The sequence below is a fragment of the Silurus meridionalis genome, chromosome 14 (assembly GCF_014805685.1).
Source record: "Silurus meridionalis isolate SWU-2019-XX chromosome 14, ASM1480568v1, whole genome shotgun sequence".
In the NCBI taxonomy this organism is placed as follows: Eukaryota; Metazoa; Chordata; class Actinopteri; order Siluriformes; family Siluridae; genus Silurus; species Silurus meridionalis.
This window is the reverse complement of record NC_060897.1, coordinates 18,257,869-18,283,838: the sequence shown is the minus strand read 5'-3', so window position 1 is coordinate 18,283,838 and position 25,970 is coordinate 18,257,869. Positions and strand designations below refer to the sequence as shown.

At 39.8% G+C, this 25,970-nt stretch overlaps 1 protein-coding gene across 1 annotated transcript; it reads left to right on the top strand.

Annotated features, from left to right (window-relative positions):
- Positions 1–4,462: 4,462 nt before the first annotated feature.
- Positions 4,463–21,150, top strand: crlf3 (cytokine receptor-like factor 3). The gene is made up of 9 exons (XM_046865639.1): positions 4,463–4,569; positions 9,609–9,725; positions 14,460–14,667; positions 15,477–15,564; positions 15,664–15,841; positions 15,933–16,155; positions 16,579–16,720; positions 18,540–18,652; positions 19,219–21,150. The coding sequence occupies exons 2-9, from the start codon at positions 9,609–9,611 to the stop codon at positions 19,482–19,484; spliced, it is 1,335 nt and encodes a 444-aa protein (XP_046721595.1). The 5' UTR covers positions 4,463–4,569; the 3' UTR covers positions 19,485–21,150.
- Positions 21,151–25,970: the final 4,820 nt, after the last annotated feature.

The window sequence follows — 25,970 nt, the reverse complement described above, 5'->3', positions numbered from 1 at the left end:
TCTATCCACACTAGGCCACTCGGGAGCTTGTTCAGTCAGTGCTCTTATTATTTTAAAACATAATTCTGGCCAGTCTGCTCCACAACTGAATCCAGATTGCAGCTCCATTCAACCTTTTCAAGATCTCCCACATCACTCGATGCTCGCCTACAGAGCCATAAATGGACCAGCAACTTCCTTCGTACTCCAAACTACACCATGCTTCTTCAGATCCTCCAGCACTGCTCGACTTTCGACCACCATCACTCAAGGACAGGAAGGCATCCATCAAAACTCTTCTAAAATTAACAGTCTAGAAAGTTTATTTTAACTGAGAGAGAAAGAAAAAAATAATCTAGAAAAATAAAAACATTTTACATATATATATATATATATATATATATATATATATATATATATATATATATATATATATATATATATATTAATTTGTATTTGATAGAGTGAAATAAGTATTTGATCATCTACCAACCAGCAAGATTTCCCACATACCCAAATTAGTCCCGTCCCTTTATGAAAGAACTCCTAATACCAACTCATTATGTGTCCAAAAGACACCAGTCACAGAATCAACCTTTTCCATTCAAACCTCTCCACCACCATGGGCGAGCCCAAAGAGCTGTCAAGGGATGTCTGGATTGTAGACCTGCACAAGGCTGGAATGGGCTGCAAGACAATCAGATTGTTGCCTTGGCCATATGTTTTGGGTCATTGCCATGCTGGAAGACTCATCCATGACCCTTCTTCAGTGTTCTGGCTAAGGCCAGAAGGATCTCATCCAAAATTCTACAGTGCATGGCCTCGTTCATGTGGTGAAGTCTTCCTATACTTTTAGCAGAGAAACAGCCCTAAAGCAGAATGTTTTCTCCTCCAGATTTGACAGTGAGGATGGTGTTCTTGGGCTCATATATAGCATTTCTCTGCCTCCAAACACGACATGTTGAGTTGATGCCAGAGATCTTAATTTTGTTCCCATCTGACCACATTACATTCTTTCAAGCCTTCTCTGAATCATTTGCGTGTTCATTGGCAAACTTCAGACGGGCCTGTTTATGTGCATTCTTGAGTAGAAGAACAGTTACCAATGGTTTTCTTGGTGACTATGATCACAGCTCCCGTGGGTTCAGTAACAAGGGCTTCCTGGGAATGATCCCTCACTTTTTATCAAAATCAGCCCAATGAGGTGAGATTTTGCATGGAGCTCCAGAGCGATGGTGATTGAAATCTTGTATTTCTTCCATTTTTGAATTATCGCACCAACAGTGGTCTCTTTCTCACTGAGCTTTTCGCTGATGGTCTTGACACATAAAGAGTTTATTTAAGGATTACTTTCTTAAAGGGACAGGACTAATTTGGGAGTGTGGGAGTCAGAATTTTTGCTGGTTGGTACGGGATCAAATACTTATTTCACCCAAACACAAATAAATTTATAACCTTTATAACCGATAATCTCTTTTTATATATTATGGGATATACACTATATTACCAAGAGTATTCAGTTTATATACCCAGCTGTATGTTCCATGCAAATGGAAGTGTCTAAAATATCCTTTAATATGTGTTTCTGCTCTCAACGTGCTAACAGCATTGGATTCTAGATTCTATCAGGATAACTGACTTACATTTTAATATATTTTTGACCATAAATATGTATGAAATTAAGCCCAATAGTCTATTCTCTCTTCTTTAAGCATAAGGGAGATGTGCAGACCTGCAGTAACTACAGGGGAATTAAGTTGATCAGTCACACCATGAAGTTATGGGAAAGAGTAGTGGAAGCCAGGCTGAGAGAAGAGGTGACCATCTGTGAGCAACAGTATGGTTTCATGCCGAGGAAGAGCACCACAGATGCCTTATTTGCTTTGAGGATGTTGATGGAGAAGTATAGAGAAGGACAGAAGGAATTGCATTGTGTATTTGTGGATTTATAGAAAGCGTACGACAGAGTGCCAAGAGAGGAGTTGTGGTATTGTATGAGGAAGTCAGGTGTGTCAGAGAAGTATGTAAGGGTGGTGCAGGACATGTATGAGGACAGTGTGACGGCAGTGAAGTGTGCAGTAGGTACGACAGACTGGTTCAGAGTGAATGTTGGACTGTATCAAGGATCGGCCCTGAGCCCTTTCCTGTTTGCAGTGGTGATGGACAGGTTGACGGACGAGGTCAGACAGGAGTCTCCCTGGACTATGATGTTTGCAGATGATATTGTGATTTGTGGTGAGAGTAGAGCAGGTTGAGAAGAGCCTGGAGAGGTGGAGATATGCGCTGGAGAGAAGGGGAATGAAAGTCAGTAGGAGTAAGACAGAGTACATGTGTGTGAATGAGAGGGAGGGCAGTGGGTGATGCGGTTGCAGGAGAAGAGGTGGAGAAGGTGGAGGAGTTCAGGTACCTGGGGTCAACAGTGCAAAGTAATGGAGAGTGTGTTAGAGAAGTAAAGAAAAGAGTGCAGGCAGGGTGGAGTGGGTGGAGAAGAGTGACAGGAGTGATTTGTGATAGTAGGGTATCTGCAAGAATGAAAGGGAAAGTTTATAGGACTGTGGTGAGACCTGCGATGTTGTATGGATTAGAGACAGTGGCATTGAGTAAAAGGCAGGAGGCAGAGCTGGAGGTGGCAGAGCTGAAGATGTTAAGGTTTTCGTTGGGAGTGACGAGGATAGACAAGATTAGAAATGAGTTTATTAGAGGGACAGCACATGTAGGATGTTTTGGTGACAAGGTGAGGGAGGCGAGATTGAGATGGTTTGGACATGTGCAGAGAAGGGACATGAATTATATTGGTAGAAGAATGCTGAAGATGGAGCCACCAGGTAGGAGGAAAAGAGGAAGGCCAAGGAGGAGGTTTATGGATGTGGTGAGGGAAGACATGCAGGTAGTTGGTGTGAAAGAGGCAGATGTAGAGGACAGGGTGGTATGGAGACGGATGATCCGCTGTGGCGACCCCTAATGGGAGCAGCCGAAAGAAGAAGAAGAAGAGGAGTCTATTCTCTTCATAGCTTTTCTCTCCAGTGTGATGCTGCAAGGAGTGTCTGTATATGTTGGAGTTTCTATCCAGTAGAAAATCAAATTTTATCTATTTTGTCAGTCACATCGCACTTTGCCGGGGTCAATGGTATCTGCCATAAGGCCTTCAGAATCAGCACAGCTGGTGCCTGGTAGCATAAAATACATAAGAAACCAATCAGATTTCTAGTTGGAGTCACTGGGGCCCTCTTGTAGGCGTCCAACTACGTCTTTTTTTCTGAGAAGAAATTAAATGGGTCATAGATATACTTACAAGGACATTCACAATATGGACTTTTCAAATAAAGCTGGACTTCATAAGGAATCTTCATCCAAAACAGTTACAAAAATGTTTTCATGAAACATGTATATGTATTTATATGTTTTTTTTCCACACAATTTGGCTTGATTTCAGATCCCATGGAAACTCTAACGCCCTGAAAAATGCAGAGAAATGCATGGAAACCCGGGGTCATTATATGAGGTTAATATCGATGCTTCTGCTCAAGATAATGTATGGGTTTCTTGCTTTAGTAATGACATTCATTCTTGATGTATGAGATAGCTCTCTCTGTGATATGTTTCGCTATAAAATTGATAAGATCAGTTGTTTCTAAAGCTATGGCATCATAATGATGTTATTAAGGTGGATTGATTCAGGCAGGACACAACTGAACGCATTGGTGTGAAAAGTACAATATGACTAAAAGTATGACTTGATTACAGAAAGTTGAAAACATGATCCTTAAAGGACTTCATTAGAGTAAACATGTATCTGATTCCTTTGGTCATTTGATTTGTCTATTAGGCACAGCGCATGTAGGACGTTTTGGAGACAAGGTGAGGGAGGCGAGATTGAGATGGTTTGGACATGTGCAGAGGAGGGACATGGGGTATATCGGTAGGAGAATGCTGAGGATGGAGCCACCAGGAAGGAGGAAAAGAGGAAGACCAGTGAGGAGGTTTATGGATGTGGTGAGGGAAGACATGCAGGTAGTTGGGTTGAAAAAGTCAGATGTAGAGGACAGGGGGGTATGGAGACGGATGATCCGCTGTGGCGCCCCCTAATGGGAGAAGTCAAAAGAAGAAGAAGATGAAGCACAAGTGTTATATACTTAGTATAAGAATGACAGGAAGGAGCTTTACAGTTGTTTGTGGTGTTTGGTCCTGGTTTATATACTATTTTAATTGATTGTGGGAGGAAATAAAACTGAACTAGTTATCTGACAGAGTTGGTTTATATTTTTTTTATATCAGCTCCAGTTAACCTAAAACTTTTTGAGTAACTGTGAATGAAATCTTTCAAACGACGCGTGCGTGAAACTTCGCGCACGCGCAATGCAGTCCTGGTTGCCCGCACTCGTAGTACCATTGAGGCGGGACAAAAAAAAAGAAGAACATCCGATTGGTCGGAAATGAAAAAAAGAGGTGGGATTTAGGAAAGGAATTCGAGCTTGCGATTGGCTGTTCCTTTGAGCGTTAAAGAGAGAGTATCTTGTGGGCCGGAGGTGTCGAGGCTGTGCAGTGAACGGCAATGGAAGCGTTGGAGGGCTAAAGTAAAACTTCTCCAAGGTAACGCTCTAATGTCATCTCCTCTTCTCTGCTAAACTTAGGTCATGCGTTTAATATCTTAAATAGTATTTTTTGGCTTAAAGAGCAATCATGATCGTCGTGAATTACAGCTGGATGACGCCGTAAACTCATAAAACCTCCCCAAATAATTAAGCAAGGCTTCAGTTTTTTGTTAAAAGTTAAAACCTCGTGATTATTTATTACTATTTATACATTACTATGATCATGGTATAGAGAGATTAGAAACGGAGTGCTGTTTTGCAGCATGTGTCTCTCCTGGGCTTGTTTTTGGGGAAGTTGATGTGTTTGCGTGTCTGTATGCGAGTATGAACATGTTCAGGGCTGGGCTCAGAAGCTCACTCTCACTCCCTATTTATATCCATAAACTGCTATCAAAACTCTTTATACCTTTAACAACATCCTTTTGATCAATTGGCATTAGATGAAGGGAAATCGATCAGTCATCAGATGCCCTGTATGCCAGTGGATTGCTGAGATTCTTCCTCATGAATATTATTTGTTATTGGAGCTTCTGCATTGCATTATGCAAATGAGGCTTCCTTCAATGAAATGTTTTAATCTGAACACAATGTCTTTCAAAAAGCGATATGAATGTAATAAATAAGTAAACAACATGCAGTGTACCAGTTATAGTTCTTTTATAAACTCTAATAATAGCTGAAAAAGCATGCAAGGAATTTCACTGTGATAAGCAGATAATGAACAGGATAAACAGTACTGGTGCCAAACATTTACACACAAACAATTAAGAACTAATTTTGTCATTATTTGATAAACTTGCAGTTGCTTTGTGTCCATGAGAGCGAAGTCTTTCATGCATTTATTTTCCAAACAAAAAGAAAAAACCAGTACATTTTTCCCCTCTGCTCCTGTGTTCCCAGGGTGCCATTATTAACGTCTAACATGTGTTGTGATGTCACAAAAGTGGGCGGAGCTTACAACTTTTCTAGTTTGTTCGGTATATTTTTTTTAATCTTTACAGTTTATAGACGTTTATAGTACAGTTATAAAACTTGTCTGTTTCTTTAGCAAACAATTAAAACGGTCTGTAAAGTAATAATTCAGGAATCTGGAAAACTGGGAACATGGCTGTGATATTATTAATAATAACTTATTAATCATTAACATAATGCGTTTTAGATGTACAATTATATATATCAAAATTATATATTATTTTGTCTTGTCAAACAACTCACTTTGACATAAGTGATCATTTTTTTGGATAGCATACAGAACTTGATAAATACATGTTTTCAAGCATAATGACAAAATATATACTTTTTGTTATATACTATATATCACCATATACTACCCTAGACCTTTATTGTCTTAGTCATGGCTTTGACTGAAATCTCAGGGCGGTTTTCTTTCGTAATATAGAAGCCATTCAGCAGAACACTTCTAACCTTACACTACATAAACGTGTCATAAATGTACAAAATGCAAATCCATTCTGTATCGTCAGGAAAAAAAAGCAATACAGCAGCTTCTTACTAAAACCACATCGAGTTTACGAGTGTCTTTATTTCCTCTTGCTACACTGCATATTCAATGACCACATATGTGTGAAATTCATGAAACAGGCACAAAACACTGGTGATGAATTTGTCTCGTTGTCTAACCGAAAAAAATTCACTGCACGTAAAATTATATTCGATTCGAAAAAGAAACGCACACGTCGACGTTTTAATGAATTTTTCCTGCTCAAAAAAGCACCTAATTTGTAAAAAGATGCGTACAACAAAAAGCCGTGCGTCAAGGCTCCATTACTGTACCAATGGTACTTTCCTAAATGTACACAAAAAAAAATAGTTCTTGCAATGATCAGCATGTGAAAGTCTCTACCTAGAAAACAGTCCGCGATATGGTTGTTGTGCAGCCTTATATGGTTGTTGCACGAAATGGCAGGTTGAGAAATTAGTCACGCTGGATTTTTGTTAAAAACGGCAAGAGAACTACCAAAATGAAACTGATGTCCTGGTGACTAAGATTCAGGCCAGAAAATGTCTGTATATGAAAATGTGTGTGTGTATACGTTAAGTAGTACTGGTCTCAATACGACTCCAAATGTGTTCTCTGTGTACATTGTCTCTAGGCTGTAGTACCCAGGTATACCATATGTCCCATCTGCCAGAGTAAAGATGCCATAGTCTACCATCTGCTATATACTTAATAGATTGTTTGTATTAATACTACAGGTGCTGTTGAATGCTTGATTCTGATTGGTCATGAGGTGTCGAATAATTTCTTATAACTGCAGCTCTGCGGCTCTCACAACTTCATATAATGCGTTTGTTATGTAATGACATTGTCTCTGTTCCCTAATCTTTAGTTTAAAAGAAAGCGCAAGAAAATAAACTAAAGAGATAAAAGAAAGACAGAGCGAGAGAGAGAGCGAGAGAGAGAGGGGGGGGGTGAAGAAGCAACATTTGTAAATGTATATGCATGAACATAAAGTGCATCTTGGGTCACTTCCTTTAGTCATAAGAGCAGCTGATTGCATCATCTTCTTAGCATGGATGGAGAACTGATCTGGGTTTTAGCAATGCTATGAGTAAAAAAACACACACACACACACACACACACACACACACACACACACACACACACACACACACACACACTTTGGTGCAGGATATTTGATAGATGTTTCAGGGCTTGATTGAGTTCACAGATCTTAATCTCTCCTTCACAGAAACATCCAATGTCTTTTCATATTTTTTTGTTTCATTGCAAATAAAAATTGGAGACAAAGAAGACGATTAGAAATTTCAGAACTCAGTTTGTCTCAGCGGTCATTACGAAAGGTTTTTATAGAAATCTGATCTTCACTTTAGACTCCGATGTAATTCAGACGCATTAAAAGAGGCTTACAGAGTTACCCACATACATTAAGAATGGAGAAATCTTCATTTGATCTCTGATTCATTCATTCAAAATGCATTAAAAGCAAATGTGTACAAAAAGGTTTTTTTGTTTTTTTTTATTATCGTGAACCACAGAGGGTTTGTATCAGAACCGGTCTGACGGACCTCGAAGACAATTCTATAGAATCCGCTCCACTCCTGTGTGGTTTATTGACAGAATAAACAGTGGAACATCAGTTGTGAAAGGTTGAGTTTCTAAATGTGTTCATTTCAATGAATAATAAAAATAATATAGTATGGAACCAGTTTAGAAACAAAAATGAAGCTAATAATAAAAGCTGAGGAAAGACTAGAGTATATAAAGGATAAAACATCTTACGATGCAGAAATGAATAAAAAGAAATAATTCTTTATGTACGAAAAGGTTAGCATGCCATGTTACAGAGAAACCACAGAAGTTTTCCTTCCTGAACACTTTCCTGTAAATGTACATGAATAGCTTTATTTTTCATTGTTGCTGCAAGCGCCGACACCGAAGACTTCTTCCAGAGATGAATAAAATCAAATTTTAGATTGATTCTTTATTAAAAAGCTCAGAATTTTCACAAGTACAATTGATGGGGTCCACAACCAAGGAGAAGTTAAAAGTATGAGGTTGTCCTCTTTGGTGTAGTAGTGGAACGTTATATTCCAAATAAATGTGACAGAAGCTTTCCGACCAATGATTAGCTTTCAAAACTATACAGCTCCTATGATAGGCCTTGGGAACTAGTAATCATGCAAGTCATTGCAGGGACCCAAAGATCTGTCCCAAACCCTTCTAGACCAGGTAGAACAAGATGCTGTTTGAGCACTTGAAGTCAACAAGTGTGCAGACACTATAAATGGGTGCTCCTACAATTTTCAAAGTAGAAAGAAGGATGCTAAGCTTCAAGTTTTATGGAATTAATGTGGGAATTGTTTGATAAGTGGGAAGTGGGTGGGTCTTACTTTTTGAATAGCATATTTAGCCTCAAGTCTTGGGTGGATAGCAAGACCATCTGGTCCACCCTCTTCTGTCGAGGAGTGTGTCAATGAGTTCTTGACGCATTGTAGGTAGTGATAGTATCTTAGTTTTGTTGATCAACATTGGCTTTTGGCCTGGGAGAGAAATTGAGTTAAAGCCTTGAAACAAAAGGGTTGCAGAGCTTTAGATATGATCTAGGTGCTGTAGCCTGAAACCATGTCTCCTTAGGAGACAGCTGTACCTGAATACATATTTTTGGTGGTACAGTTTGGTGGTCATCATCACCACTTTGGGGAATGGTGCTTGGTGAGAACTGTGGTGTTATCCTGTTGTTTGAGCAGGTCAGTGCTCTGGGTGTGTTTTGTGCAACCATGGTATATAATATGGACCACAGACATGTACAGTCTTCCACAGAATTCCTTTCAACAAAGAGCATCGATGGCCACCAGAACTTTTTGTTAACCTCTTTAGAAAAAAAAAATCCTTTGAGTCAGTGGTGAGTGAGTTTTTATGACATTGGGACAATAGAACACCAATGCTGATTTCAGAGGTGATCACAAATGGAAGAGAAGCGTCACAATGGCATAGAAAATGTGTGCCTGTGAACTTTTCTTCGAGTATCTCATATAATTTTGGGTTTTCCTGTGTCAGGCTTTCATTGACGCACCTGTAAAATTGGGAGAACTTTCTGGAGTTCTTTTGAGAATAGATGAACCATCGTATTCATCAGGTTGAATGAGACATGGCCATGCAGGTCCAAAACGGCAAAGGATATTTGATGCGATTGCTGGTGGCCAGAACCCAATAGTTGTCCTTGTGACACTAAATGGAGATTAAAAAGTTAAAACAGAGACCTGGTAATTTTGCTAGATTTCCTGGTCATACACAAGAAGGCATCATTATTACCAAAGTCAAAAATACAAGCAAATGTATAATAAAACAAGACGATACCAGTGGATAATCCAGAAAAGGGAGCACAGAGAGGAACGCTCATATATAGGATAACCCCACAGCGACGACTAGCGCGAGTCAACAAATCTATACAGCCCCCAGTCTGTACTTGTTTGTGTACACTGTAATCGATGTCGATCTCTGTATAAGTAGTAACAAATGACCCCCTGTGTGTTTTGTCTGTCGGGTGTAAGATGTCTGTGGAGGCGGAGTCGTTGCTGCAGGAGGTGAAGGAGTGTATAGAAGCAGCTCAGAACTATAGAAGTGAACTGCAGCAAAGATTACAAGGACTGAGCCAGGCACGCAAACAGGTAAACACACACACACACACACACACCCACCAAAGTGTTTCACAGCAAATCAAGAGTCTTTTGACTGACCGTAAGACCCACCTGTATCCAGTACTAACTAATGTGAGCAACCTAAGAGAAAAAGAAAGAAAGAGAGAAAGAGTAAACCAAAGATCACATGGAGCACAAAGGCGCTTTACAACAAGCCTAAGTGGAGCCACATTGCCAATGGCGATACAAACAGGACAAGCAGGCGATAGCAATGCGAGTTTCTGTCCTTTGTTTTCAGTTCTAGATAATAAAATCTGCACTCAAAACCAAAAGTACAACCCTCTAATAGTGTCGAACCGTCCATGGGTGTTATTTTTACACGTTATGATATGCCCATGTCCCCTAAACCAGTGCCGCTTATTATAAATAGTTCTCTGAACATTGTACACACAGTAAGTTAGTATATGAAGTTACAGTGTGTAAGAGTCTTCAGTGTATGCACATTATGTGTCCTTAAAGAGACATGAGCCAGAACGGTGATGTGAGGCTAAATGGTGTGTTAAGGTTTGGCAGGCTATGCACAGAAGAATCTCAATGTCTGCTTGTGTGGGTGTGTGTGTGTTTTCTCCAGCAGTTTCCTCTCAGAAATGCTGTGCTTATCGAGCGTAAACAACACTGTTATTTCCTGCAGAGACAACCCACACTGTACTGTACATACGTCCGTCTGTTTGGATGCATCCCAACTTTCTCTTTTTTTCCCCCCCCAGTTCTCTTTTTTTCTCTCAGTTCAGCATCCTTATTGACCTTCTTAAGTAGAGCATTTTGTAGCTACTTAAAATATAAAATGAAATAAAATAAAAACGAAAACCACACTCCTTTACTAATACTGCTCTTTATAATAACATACGATACCACGCGATAACCGACGCGACACAAACCTCGTGCTGACGAGCATAACGGCACCAATCTGGCAACCTGATGAAACGGCAGTACCTTTAATGGGGAGCTTGTGGGCCACTGACCTGAGCAGTCACAGAGAGTGTAGTAGTGACGTGGGTGTGCAGTGTGTCTATGATCCCCTCACTTTAGCGAGCACTAAGCACCAAGACGTGACCAGCTTCCTTCCCTATCGTTCGCTGAGGTCTTCACTTTGTCCGCACAAAGCATAGTAATAGTGCTAACGGGAACCAAAACCAGATAAAGAGCACCAGTGAGAATTAAATGCCGATCAAATCCATTTTCCGATCGTTTAACAATACAAATCAATAATGGCTATAAATATTCATATGAATAAGGAATAACAGTAAAAAAAAAGTGTGTGTTAGAAGGGGTTGCATTTACGTGATCAGAAACCATGACAAAGAATTTATTAATCTTGAAAAATGTTATCACTCGATCTACGCACGTAACTGAGGATGTGTGTGTATAATCAGTTTGTCCTGCAGCCATGCTATCAGTGTTATTTTAGGCTTCGTGTTTCCGTTTCCTGTTCAGCACAGACAGCGATATCTCTCTTCGCGCACACACACACACACACACACACACACACACACACACACACACACACACACACACACACACACACGTAAGCACAGACAGACAGACATGCAGACTGAATGTGCCACGTTTGCAATGATGAAAGGTGTTTTCTAAATGCTCCACCAGTAGCTCCTTGGTGTGTGTGTGTGCGTTAATAGTAAGAACTAGATCTTCTTCATTCCAGAAACATAAATGAAATTACAACAATTACAAAGCATACAGATAACTTTGTGTGTTCATCTACATCGTTGACCTAAACCTTCAGCTTTTCTTTCCTCGCTGTATTCTAAATTACTCAAGAAAATAGTAGCATGTGTGCCATACAGAGCATACAGAGTCTTTTATGGAGTGGAAGAAAGTTCTGTGGACAGATGAGTACAAATGAGAAATTTTTGGCTCCAACAGAAGATCTTATGTAAGATGAAGAACAGGAGAGATGTTAGCAGAATGCTTCACCCCCCACAGTCAAACATGGATTTGTAAGCGTAAGCGTTTGGGGTTGTTTTGGAGCAGGGAAGGTTGGAGACTTATTCCGGGTGGAAAGGAACCAACATGGCTACCATTCCATATTTCAACAGCATGCAATACCATCTGGACTGCAGCAAATTGGAATCCACTTCAATCGACACACAAGTCAGTGACCTCAGATCCTTTGGCTCCTCCCTTCATTTACATATTAATGCTCGACCACACCCCCTCTTCCACAGTAACCTTTTCACAAATGAAGCGTTCTTATTCACGCTCATGTCCTGACCCACTTAAGTCCCACAAGTGACTGTTTTTTTTTTTTGGTGGCTCTCATGAAGCATGTCATCGGTTTCGTATCGAAAGACCACGACTCTTAGTGAGCAAAGACCATTCCGAATTAGTGATGTCAAGATGAACGACCCGTCACTAATTCTGAATGCACAGAAAGGAACTAATACATCAACTAGTGTACACGTGTGTGACCACTAGTGTGGATGTAATTCGACAAAATATACCAAAGATCTGCTTTTGCCATACTTAATGAACGGTTATTGCCGTTTCCGAACAACATAAATTACATTCAAATCCTCACTCGTGGCCACTCCATTAACACTTCAGCTGTTAAAGAGGCACTGAAACAGTAAACCATTCTTTCTGGTGAAGGGAAACAAAATAATCTGTCTCAAGGTTTGTTTGGGTTGGGGGGAAAAAAAAATGCTGACCCTGTCTGTGACCTTCAAAGGAAGCAGATACAAAAACAGACTTAGTGACAAACAGATCTATTTTGAATTGATATTAGTATTAATAGCAGAGTATGAATAGTAGTATACCGGTTTACAATTGCTGACTGCTGGCAGGATCATCTCTCATCTACAGATCTGCGCTCAGATAAACACCTAGTGCACAATGTCAGATAAGCGCTCAGATAACGCCTAGTGCACACTGTCAGATATGTGCTCAGATAAACACCTAGTGCACAATGTCAGATAAGCGCTCAGATAACGCCTAGTGCACACTGTCAGATATGTGCTCAGATAAACACCTAGTGCACACTGTCACACTCTGTAATGTGAAACTAAAAGATTTTTGCATGCACTTTTGGCTGGAATGTAAACAGAAGTTATTGAAACAGAAACACGGATAATAAATAAAGACAAACCGGATTATTATACACTATGAGCACCTGTATTGAGTTTTTCCCCCCTCCATCTTGTACAAGAGGAAACACGTTTGCGTGTTTTCTCTTTCAATTTGAACAGCACGAGAGACAGGAAGTGTGCGGTTTCATCTTGGTGAATCGGAGTTTGAAACGTAAAGAGAGGCCCTTGTCTTATACCATTTCCTCTTTTTTTTCTTCCACACACCATCTTAAAGCAGCTCTTTATGCATAAGCCGTATATCTACAAGTCATACACATCAAATATTACTTATTCATTTTTGTACCTGATGTAGGTGAGACACTCGGCTATATGCATTCTTATCAGGCATAGAATTACACTATGTGGCCAAAAGTTTGTGGACACCTGTGCATAAGATCAGTATGTGATTTTTTTTTTACACTAGATTTTGTGGATATTTGTGCTCATTAGTAAACTCAGGTACTTATGGAGGAGCAGGAGATTTTTTACTCCAACCCTTGTAAAGCTTTTCTTCATGGCTTTAAAACTCTCCTATTTCAAGTGAAGGGACGGCCAAATTTCATGCTACTACAATCCTGTAAGACAACCTATACAATCGTGTGTCTTTAACTTTGTTTGGGAAAGAACCACGTATGACTGGTTTCCCAATACATTTGGCCATATTGTATATCTATCTATATAATGTCACTGAGCAGAAGTAAGTTTAACCCCCTGTAATTCCTCATCATGCCCTGAATGGAAGGTTAAAATGGGACGTATTGGTCAGACATTATTAGTGCTTTGAGTAAAATGTTTGTATTAAAATGAACTTTGAATTGGAAAGATCCCCAGAGAAACGATCCCTGCTGAATTCCCAACAAATTTGTCAACGAAAGGCTTGTCATAGCATCTGGAGTCCATATTTTGATAATATAGTAACCCCATTAAGTGATGTGTCATGATACTCGTCTTTTACGCAAGTCTTTCTTTTTTCCCCTCCTCCTTCTACATATTTCCTGTTTTACTACTCATAGTTCCATGAGCTCCATTGGTTCCTTCAGTCTTATAAAGGGTTCAAATGTGAAGAGAAAAAAACAAACAACCAACAACAACAAAAAAAATAAATTTATATATATATATATATATACACAGTACAGACCAAAAGTTTGGACACACCTTCTCATTCAAAGAGTTTTCTTTATTTTCATGACTATGAAAATTGTAGATTCACACTGAAGGCATCAAAACTATGAATTAACACGTGGAATTATATACATAACAAAAAAGTGTGAAACAACTGAAAATATGTCATATTGTAGGTTCTTCAAAGTAGCCACCTTTTGCTTAGATTACTGCTTTGCACACTCTTGGCATTCTCTTGATGTCTACTTTGAAGAAGCTACAATATGACATATTTTCAGTTCACTTTTTTGTTATGTATATAATTCCACATGTGTTAATTCATAGTTTTGATGCCTTCAGTGTGACTCTACAATTTTCATAGTCATGAAAATAAAGAAAACTCTTTGAATGAGCAGGTGTGTCCAAACTTTTGGTCTGTACTGTGTATATATAAGAACTGTTGCTATGCTGCAGTTATCAATACTATTCTAATGCCTCGGCGTCTTTTGTGTCAAAGGTGCGAGGAAGCTCCACTCACACCCGCGAGGTCTTGAAGCGGCATTTTCAGGATCTCCAGGCGACTCTGAGCCGTTTGCTAAACGAGCGACTGAACACGCTCCTGCAGGAAGTGGATGCCATCGAGCAGGACAGCATCAATCCGCTAGACGACTGCCAGAAACTCATCGAACATGGCGTCAAAATGGCCGACGACCTCCTGCGTGAAGGTGAGGCCCGAAAATCTAGTCTGGTCAGCACTCACGCTACACCACACAGTGGCAGATACTCGCGGTAGAACACGGCTAGCGATTACACAAATTCTATTTATCTATTATAAATACACAAGATTCTCATTAGTTATCATCAGCGGCTCCGGTATCCACTTTATTCCCTGTCCCCCGACAGATGTTTGTGGATGCCGAGAAATGAGTACACCTGGTTTGTACTTTTGTAACACTGACATGAAACAGGTGCCTTGTCTTGGACATCCGGCGTCTCATGTTCAGAGGGTCGTAATTTAGAGAAGAAATATGAAGTATGTTTAAAAGAAGAAGCCATCGTTTGTCACAGACACACTACAGCTTGTTAGGAAGTTGGGCTCAGCAGGAGACAGTGGGTCAATCATGATACAGAGACGCTGAGTCATCAATATGTCCCAAGAACAGCACATCCCCTATATAAAATGTTTTGTTTTTATATATACTATAGCAATTTTGAGAATCCTGTCTATATAAAAACAACCTTTGTCCTTTTTTATCGATCTATCATTACATTTAATCTTATTTCTGTTACTAATCACATTATAGCAGCTCCAATTATACTTTTCTTCACATGAATATTTTTTTTCTTGCAATATTTTTATGTAAAGATGGATTATTATTATTATTTTGTACAGTCTCTTAAATAATGGGGAAAATTAAAAAAAAAATACTCCATCTTGATGTCACATGACAGACAGACAGCTGACATTGGAGACTCCTAAATAAAATCTCCTGATTATAGAAGTACAGGGTTTTAATGCCTCCTGTGCATCCAGGTGAAGCGGCGATACGCTGCGGGATCAGTGACCGAGAGGACAAACTGTGCAGCTTTGCGAAAAAAGCCCTTCACATCCAACTAGACAGGTGGGAACCGAACGCTGGTTAACTTTCTTCTGCGAATAAACAGACAGGGGCTTTCGTCTCGTTAAACAATACTCACTAACGAAGTCGATGCATGCGCAGCCTCCCCGAGGTGCCGGCGCTGGTGGACGTGCCGTGTGTATCGGCGCAGCTGGACGACTCGTTGCTGTGTTCGATGCAGGAGCGAGTGACGCGCCACGGAAGTGTGTCGTCCCACCCGCCCGTACAAATCGAGGAGCTGGTTGAGAGAGCCGGTGGGGTGTTGGTGCGCTGGAGCAAGGTAACACACGCATACACACACACGTGTGCGCGTGTTCAGGCAGTACGTACAGGTGTATTATCTTGTGTGTTCATGTGTGTCTGTGTGGTAGGTAGACGAGGACTTTTACCCTCAGGAGTACAGACTGCAATACAGACGCAGCAGCTCCACCCATTACGAGGACGCGTACGTCGGGAGCGAGTGCGAGTTCCTGCTGCTGCACCTGGACCCTCACACGGATTACCTGTTCCGAGTGTGCGCACGAGGCGAGGGGCGCACCGAGTGGAGCCCGTGGAGTGTCCCGCAGACCGGATACACAACCCTAACAGCGCACGGTACACAGCACACACACGAAGTAAACACGTACAGTGGATATTAAAACATTTATAACATTTGCCAGACATCTTTTTCCACAATTTACATTTATCTCATTCATACACTTGAGCAGCTATGGGGTTAAGGGCCTTGCTCAGGGGCCCCGAAATGGGCAGCTTGGTGTGGCTGGGATTTGAACTCATGGCATTCGGTTCCAAAGTCCAATGCATTAACCCCTATGCGACCACCTACCCAAAACATGCCTCTTCACCCCTTACTGAGATAAAACCAAAAAATCGCCACCATATAGAACGTCTGTTGTACACGAGGGGTTTCCAAACATCTCTCCGGACAGATTGCGATTCCCTGTGAGGACCTCAAATGAATAAAATTTTATACCATTTTATATAAATGAATTTGAACCATTGGTGTTGTGTGTGTAGAGTGGAGTGCCGGTGTGGATGGGTACATTCTGAGCAGCAGGAAGAACATGGCTCTTCGCAGCGACTCGTCATCCTCAGGAAGCGCATCTGTGCTTTACTCCAACGCACCATCCTACTTCTGTGGACAAACCCTCACCTTCAAGTACGACCTCTGGCACTCTTGATTGCATACAGTTCTCGAATGCTGACCCTGTAAGAGCTCTTTATAAGGAGTTTTAATGAGCTTTTTAGCTATGGAAGTATTAAGGTAGCAACATTTAGTTTAATATGTAATATGCAAAATGACAATGAGATAAAAATGGCAGTGTTTTTCTGTATTTCAGGTTACATTTTCTATTTCCATGTGCGCAAAGTTTGGTGCAAAAGCCAAATCTAAATAAAATGATATCATTTACATTTGCCATTTCCAACAGTAGTTGGAATTAATTTCTATGCAATTTTGCAACTTAGTAAGCGTTAAAATTGTACGTAATTTACATATTAAAACTACTGTTGGAAATGGCAAATGTAAATTATACAATTTAATCGTTTTTGTACCAAACTCTGCACATATTGTCGGAAAGTATACATTTAAATACAGAAACACATGAATATGCTGAATACGGAACATAGCGGTAGCAAAATTCTATTTAAAAATCTGCTACCGCTAAGCTTCTTTATTCCGCTAATGTTAGCTAGCTTTGTGTGAGGGAGTTTCATCTAAGAGACTTTCTTGTTTTTAATAAACCTCCATTCGTTAGTCATTTAGAATTGAACGATGCTAACTACTGGTCATGCGAACAAAGCTAACTACTGATCAGTGATGATGAGGGTTGGAGAATCAGTGAAGTGGTATTGAATGCCGACTTGCTGCTGTGGAAGAGGTCAAGACCGATTTCACTGCTTTGCCTTTTGTTTGTAATGAGTTCTTACGAGCATTGCAGCTGACCGTCACTTCTGCTAGTTACCAGGTGAGTTAGCTAGCTTTATTTGAAGGATTCAGCCAAGAGACTTTCTTCTTCTTAAACAACCTTACTTTTTTTTAGTTATGTTCCACACTTTTTCACCTCTCAATTCGTGGGAAATATTAGGTACCATGTAAATAGTCTGAAAGTTCTTGATGTGTTTGAAGTGATGTGTTTAACAAGGTCCAAATTGTGACGTCTAGTCCAGTGCTCATGTTAGTTCTCACTCTCCAGTGTTCTGTATTGTTTAATGACTATAATCACACTCTTGATGTCACCCAAATGAGGATGGATTCCCCTTTTGAGGTTCCTCTCAAGGTTTCTTCCTCATAACATCTAAGGGAGTTTTTCCTTGCCACAGTCGCCATGGCTGCTCATCAGGGATAAATACACACCATTCACCTTGACTGTTGATTTCTGTAAAGTTGCTTTGAGACAATGTCTGTTGTGAAAAGCGCTACAGAAATAAACTTGACTTGACTAGCGGTGAAATGGCGAGTAAAAGACAGCCTGTCTGGTCCAATCACACAGCAGAGCTGTTATAGCAGCTGTCTGTGGAACTGCAGATTAGTCAAGAGTGCCCATGCTGATCACTGTACACCACCAAAAGCTCCTACAATGGACATGTGAGAACCAGACCTGGACCAGAAAGTGGTCTGATCTGGTGTATCACTTTTTAGGACGGTTGGGTGCGTATGTGGGTGCGTGTCACGGAAAAAGGTGGAACCAAAATAATTTGGCTAGACAGATATGATTGGTTATTACATTTTTATATTTGAGAAGAATGTACTGAGAAAGTTGAACAGACAAAAAGACTAAAGCGCTGCTGCATCAGCCCCTATAGAGTTCAGGCTGGCTTTCTCCTATTGTGTTCAAATACATATTGTATGTATACAAGTAGCCTTCTGTTTTACAAGGCTAGAGATGAGTGGTTATATTTCTGCTTAAATCACTCCTGAATGACACTGTGTGTGTGTGTGTGTGTGTGTGTGTGTGTGTGTGTGTGTGTGTGTGTAGGATTACAGCAGCAGGGCAGATGGATAAGCGTGACAGTCTGGGGGTGTGTGTGGATAAACCCAGTAATTCAGAATCTCTGCAGAGGGACCAGGCTGTGTGTATCTCCACTAACGGTAGGTCTGATCCTCACCCTCAGTGATGAACAACAACACAGAGCTACTCTCTAATATCACATCAAAGCAAACACTGGCACGTCGTCGTGATTTCGGCCATGAAGTTAATAAATCAATATTTGGGTTTTCGCTATACTCTTGGTGTATATCTGTTAGTTAGCTAGCTAAGTGTGTACCTGTATACATGAATAATGTAAAGTTATGTAACACCCGTCACTTCAAAGTGTTAAATCTTATTGAGTGAAAAGTGCTAACTAGCGAACAGGGATATTAAGGGGATTGAAGAATTAAGGAAGCAGTAGTTAATGCTGACTTGCGGGAGAGTTCAGGAGCGACTTCACTGCCCTGCCTCGTCTTTTAAATGAGTTCTCATGAGCTTTTTAGCTGACCGTCACTTCTGCTAGTTAGCCGGGGAGTCCCACTTAAGCAACCTCACTTCTTTAAGCATGTTCCACACTTATTTTTTTTCATGTAAGAACTAAAAATAAAAACGGACTGTTACACCATAAAGCCTCCATCTCGTTGTTTCTGCACGATCCTAATTATCATGACGTGTATTTACGCAGGTGCCGTGTTTGTTAACGGGAAAGAAATGACCAACCAGCTTCCCGCAGTCACCGTCGGCTCAGTCATCACCTACGATATGGAAGTGGTCAGCATTATCCCAGCGAACAACAACAACCCGAGCGACGCCATCAGCTTCAAACTGCGGGTTACAATCGGTTCGGGGAACCGGGAGGTGGTTTTTGATTGGCTGCTCGACCAAGTTGTGGACTGCCTCTTCTTCGGCTGTTCCTTCACAAACCCAGGGTGGAAAGTGCTGGTTTTCTGATACTCAGTTTATTATTATTATTATTTTTGGCTGATGTGCTTCATTTTGTTTGTATCTTGACGTCAAAGCTGTTTACAGTGTTTACTCACACGTACAATTAATCGCAAACTAGTGTTCATTTTTAACTTGCTGTCCGAGCCACCACGCGAAAATGTTAAGCCCCGCCCAGCAAAAAGGGAGCTTGTGATGATGCTGGTCATCATTGTAAATAAGGGGTTATTTCCAATGGGTAAATTATTTCCAATAGGAAAGTATTTCCTACTTCCCTAGTTATTCCCTAGTTTTTTCCCTAGTTATTTCTTATAAGTGGTTATTCCCTTATTTCCAACGACGACCAGCATCACCAGCTCACTTTTTCCGAAAACTGCGTATGCTAGCCAGCCGTCCTATCTTACCAGAGCCTCCTACTTCTGAAATCTGTTTTTGAAAGCCATGCTGGTCAGCAGTGCCATCACATCATACCGATTGACCCCTAATGGTTGCCTACACTGTTTACACGACCAACCCATGATTTCATGCTCGATCATGAACGGGTTGCTTAGTTTCCAGGGAAGCTTTCAACAACACAGAAACAAAAGGGCTAGAATAACACATAACTCACGCTTAAGATAAAACGCCTTGTGCTTATCCAAAGATACCGTATACCCAGCTTGCTAGTTTTAAACAGCAACACTCATTTAATGTTAAAAACAATTTACATTCAATAAGAACGGAGACAAAAATGCGAATCTTATTAGGAAACAGTGCTAAAGAGAACTACGACAAACAAGTACACGATTATCCTAATAGGATTAAAAGGTGAAAATGAATTCTTTTTCCAGCATTTTTTGGCTTACGTACTTCTCTCAGTAACAGGTGTGTTAAGGTTTCTTTTTTTTTTTTAATAGATAATAGATAAATAGTCTGTGCAGTCTTGAGTTGCAGAGCATGCTGGTTTACCACAAAAGCTCAGATGCAGATCTTCGAGGTTGTTTTCTTCTCTCTCTCTTTTTTCCAGGGGTAGGGGATATATCTTTTGAAGTAATAATAATTTTCTGTTTCTGCGAAAGCTAATCTGGGGATCTGGACTAAAATGAAACTGCATAACAAATGTGAATCTCAAAACCGTAAGTCAAATTTGTACACCGTTTCGACACGCGTTCCATTTGGAACAAGACGCTGGGCTGGGAAAGCTGTACATCTGAGCAGCCTTTATGTTAAGTTTTCTAAGCAAAAAAACAAACAAAAGAAGTTGTCTTCGACATAGTGGTATTCAGGGGTAGTGGCCGTAGCTACGGTAAATACAACAAAACGTTTTGCTGACTACTTACGATGATCTACTGTTCAAAAATAAAATGGCCACATTTGCTAAATGACAAGCTTGCTAACCTGCTAGCTAAAGAAAAATAGTGCAATTCCAACGGTTGACGAGTCCAGAGTCAAGAATCAATCCCAATTTGAACACAGACCGACACTAGTCAGTATCGGAGCAATAAATGAACGCCAGCTATCTGAAAGGTACTTAGATGTTATAATGCTGTTGAACAGGTATTCAGACACGTAGCAGGGTTGATCAAACTGTGACGGTTTAGTGAATTTGTAGCTTTGTACCTCATTTGCGTGTGTGTGTGCCTTCTGAATACACCTGAGATTTTCGCCAATCATTAATAAAAACGATTCAATTCTACTGTATTTGTATTGTGCTTCGTAGAACGGTATAAAGCCACACAGCTGTGACATAGCAAAACAACCCGAGTGAGAAAGAACCCTGGAGAGGAACCCCTGTGTGATTGTCAAAAGAACTAACACTTTACACCAAGAGTGTTGAAAGGATGTTCATTGTGAGCATCGGGCTCGTGTTTATGAGGACATTAACAGTTCTTCTGTGGTTCAAATTGACAGTATACTGATGGGACTGGACGGGGGAGCTCAGGAAAGTGATGGCTCAGTGGTAAAGACTGATCAAAATGTCATGAGTTCAGATCCCAGCACCACCAAGCTGCTACTGTCAGGCGCTTAAGACCCTTACAATCAACTTCTCAGATACCGCCAGGATAGTGCACACAAGCATGTCTATGATGCACAGGAACCCACTTTTGGTTATAAGATTGATTGCATAAGAACCCACTAATGGTTATAAGATTTATTGCTATGAAAAGAGGTTAAAAGGGGTCATCAAATGGATGATTCCTGAACACAAGAAAAGCACCAGAGTGACCTTGTTTCCCAGATAAACACAGAGAGAAAGAAGGAAAATATATCTTACTTTGCTAGCGCCTGGTGAAACCGGGCAGCCCTGGTTAACAGTCGGTCTTGCGCACTGTGACAACAGGAAACACCTGCTGAATCAAACACAGATGAACAAATAGGTGCTTCCAAAACCCAAACAAACCAGGTGCTCTTTATTGCTGGGTTACTCAAATAAAATAAAACCCACTAGTAATTATATTATAGCGATTATATTCGATTTACCTTGATTAAAGTTCTCTTACCACTCCACCAAATCCTATGCTGCTGTACACCAGGATCTAGAGTGAGGGGAAATGTGTGGACACTTTTTGCTATTTAATATACATCCAGTGAATACGACCATTTCACATTTGCAGTGTCGGAAACCTAGTGACGATTTAACCTTAAACCACAAACATGGAACTACAACTAACTTTCCCTTAAAGATGAACTGAGCTTTAATAATAAGAAATATCTATATATGAAAAAGTTGCAGGACAACCTGAAAGCAGCAGGAACAATAGGAACAAATACAATAAGAACATAAACTGCACCTCAATAATCTTTGTTCCTGCATCTCAGAGATCTTCAAGCCAGACAAAATATGATATACTATGAATTTGAATTTTTTGCAGTAATTTAGGATCATGTTAACAGGCTTTAAGTATGATCCCATATACACCAATCACACAGTGAAGTGGGAGTATTGTAATACACATTATTTGCTTTATATGCAAAATGGGACTGAAGCAATACACATGACTGAAGGAAGCATAAATGGAGTCATGTACTATGCCATATTAGAAATTATTGTGTTATGAAGACAGACGTTTCAACAAAACAAATAAATAATCTTGCATTCTACCGATTTGAATATTGTTGGGTATTTATAGAGGATCTGGCAGTTGCGTGTGTATCAATGCAATCCTTTTAACCATGGAAAACTGAAGATGATAATAAGGCCTTACAGGACTTAAAGGATCTGCTGCTAACGTCTTGGTGCCAGATACCACAGCATGCCTGCAGATGATTTGTGGAGAGCTGTTATGATGACCCAAATAAAACCTACACCATATTTACCAGGTGGTTTAAGTGTTCTAGCTGATGTGAATGTTACTATTCTAACTAGGAACGACGGTAGCAGATATGAGTGGCGTTTCTTATCCATTCAGAGAGCTAAAGCCAAAGCCTTGCAGTTTACGCTGTGAGCACAATTATTAAAATAATTAACAAAAAAGCAACAGTGGCAATGAAAAATCCTTTATTTATTTTTTTATGAAACAAAACAACTCTTTTTTTGATCAAAAGCACCAACAAGCTGGCTTATATCAGTTTATATATCATTTACTTCCCCCATGGCCAGCTGTATTTTGTGCAAACGATGCCGGTCTCTGTTTGAGGTGTTTTTAAAAAAAAAAAAAAAGAAAAAGAAAAAAAAAAAAGATTTAATAAAAAGTCTAGCAAAAAAAAAAGCTCCAACTGAAACAATGTGAAGCCTCAGAAATGGACTCCCTTTGGTATGTGAACTCAGTTTAAAAAAAAAAAAAAAAAAAAAAAAGAAAAATTCTAAAACCCTCATCATGGATGATTCCTGAATATAACCTACTTTTTTTTTTTTTTTTTGCATCTATTTGTATAACCATTACACAGTACTGCTACTTGCTCTGAAACAGCATCTGCATTTCCGCTATTACGTACACTATGGTGTAGAAGGGAGAATTTCTTTTTTGCACACAAATTAGGAAAAACAACAACAACAAAAAAAAAATACAGTAATTAAGACGAGCAAAAGCATTTGTAAATAGATCGATTCGGAAAATGTTGCAGCTTTTATAATCATATAAAAATGATTTCCAAATTTTAGATTGTGAAATAATCACATCTGTTCCTGGAACATCAGGATATTAAACTAATCAAAAAATCTTTTTTAATTGGTGATGTTTGGAAAAGCATTATGGTATCATATACCTGATTAGCAGCATGTGTGCATCACTGCATTTTGGTTAAAAGCAAAGTCAAACAGCTAAAAAGACAGAAAATTATTTAAAAACATCATCAGCAGGAAAGCAAACAAGCATTGCTAAAGAAAAAAAATGAAATAAATAAAAACACAAAACCCTTTCATTTCTCACAAGGGGTGCACCGATCCAATTACAGAATATCATGTAAATCACACCCGGATTGGATACTTCCTGATCTGATCCACTGTTGTTGTTTTTTTCAATTTGCTGTAAATGGTTAAATATAAATCTAGGTTCCACGTACAGCGCAGGTGCATGAAGGAATGTACCTGCCGTACAACAGAGCATTAATGGCAGTATCATCTGATCCTTACACTTAAACAGGTCCTTTTTAAAAGTGCAGAATCAAAAACAAGAGAGAGAGCGAGATCAGTGCATGCCTACCAAATTAATACTCAAAACATCAATATGACCAACATTTCACACACTACAAGCCGTCATTCTGCATGAAGTAAGTAAACTCTTCTGTCTCCCTGCTCACAAGGCTGTTACTCAAGAGTCTTGTGGTTTTTGAGACACATCCATGTTCCTTTTGTTTCTATGCAACAAAGAAATACTCGTAAAAGGCGAATACATACAAGAATTGGACATTGAATGACAAAAAAAAAAAAAAAGGTTCTGTGGACAGAGGAGTTCAAATGTGACATTTTTGTCTCTAACATAAGAAGACGGTGAACAGGAAAGATGATGTGATCAGACTGCCTCACCCACACAAACATGGAGGTGGAAGCTTAACCAACATAGCTACCGTTCCATAATTCAACACCATGCAATCGGACTGCAGCTGATTGGAACCGATTTCATCACCCAACAAGCCGAAATGTACGTCAAGCTCTGTGTTATTTACAGAGCAAACATTAGGCTGGAATGTTCTCTTTCATGCAATGGCCTGCTCAGTCACCTCAGCTAAATCCTATAGAACTGCTTTGGGTTGAACTGGTTTGCAACGTCAGAAAGAAATATAAAGAAAACTAGTGAACGTCACCTTTGACAAGATTTACAAAGAAGAATGCCAAAGTATTTCAGCTCAATGTTCGAAGAATGAAAACTGTCTATTGCAAAGAGTGTGTAAAGCTATTATTTATGCTAAGAGGGAAATCTTCATGCCATTACATGACCTAGTTTTCTGCATAGAAACAAATGAAAAATGCAAGTGTCTCTTCAAAATCCATAAAACACTAGATGTTACCACACTTTTTCCCACGAACTGTATGCGATTGTGTTTTAAGCAAATTATTTTGAACTGCCACGTCGCTCTTGCCATCACTGGGCAGCGTTAATTTTGAATTTCATTTACCTCAGAAGTGCTAGCTTGACTGCATTCTCTGACAATCTACAAATAATTACAGAGAAATATTCTCAATATTTCTGTCAGCTGAACGAATTTCTTTTAAAAAGCTAGCAGAAAGTGTATCCAAGTGATTAGCATTTATTAGCTTGATATGTTAAATAGCTTGCTCCTCATAAAAAATTAGGTCCAATGTACTACACACTGTGAGGATATTGCAAACGAGTCGATGTAGAAAATCCCCTCGAGAAGGAAAGCAAGAGATAACGCAGTCACGTTCACAACGACGGGGATCAGATCGTGTAACGGATTAGCGGCACAGACCCAGTGTGTACCACCTGGTTTCAGTGCAACAGTTACAGATAGTTCATACTAGTTTTAGCACCTTTAACCACAGCCTTGTGTGTATATATGTATGTATGTATGTATGTGGGTGTGTGTGCGTGTGTAATACCATTAATTAATGGGGTGCTAATCACAAGCTAATGAGTTCAGTCAGATATTTACAACCAAACAGCAAACTTGGATTTTTACAGAGTAACAGACATCAACAAGGGAAGATATTTTCAAAGCGCTCGCCTTACATGTCACTTCTTTAACTCGGGCCCTGGATGTGCAAACTACCTGAATTCAAGTCACAGGAAACTGCGTATGAAATTTCCTGAGATGTCGTGATGCTTTTCAAGCCCCCCCCCCCCCTTAATTTTTCTGATGTTTACTTAGGACACAAATACTTTTACATTTTAATAATTTTATTCAATACCAAAGGTATGATTAATAATACTTTTGAATCAGTCCAATTGGGGGGGGGGGTGTCAGTGGATCGGTTTTAAGCTAAGCTTTGCCGTTGTTGAGGTCAGTTACTTCAACATGATTAGTTTTTCCTCACATTTCAGCTACCTTATAAAGCAATCAGAAAAAGGACAAGAAGAACAGTGGCATCCCCCTTTCAAAAGAAAAAGATATAAT

Excerpts from the sequence above, each read along its gene's own strand:
- crlf3 (XM_046865639.1), top strand. The coding sequence starts at position 9,609 with ATGTCTGTGGAGGCGGAGTCGTTGCTGCAGGAGGTGAAGGAGTGTATA. Across the intron at positions 9,726-14,459 it reads TGAGCCAGGCACGCAAACAG|GTGCGAGGAAGCTCCACTCA; the intron begins GTAAACACACAC and ends TTTGTGTCAAAG. Across the intron at positions 15,842-15,932 it reads TGTTGGTGCGCTGGAGCAAG|GTAGACGAGGACTTTTACCC; the intron begins GTAACACACGCA and ends TCTGTGTGGTAG.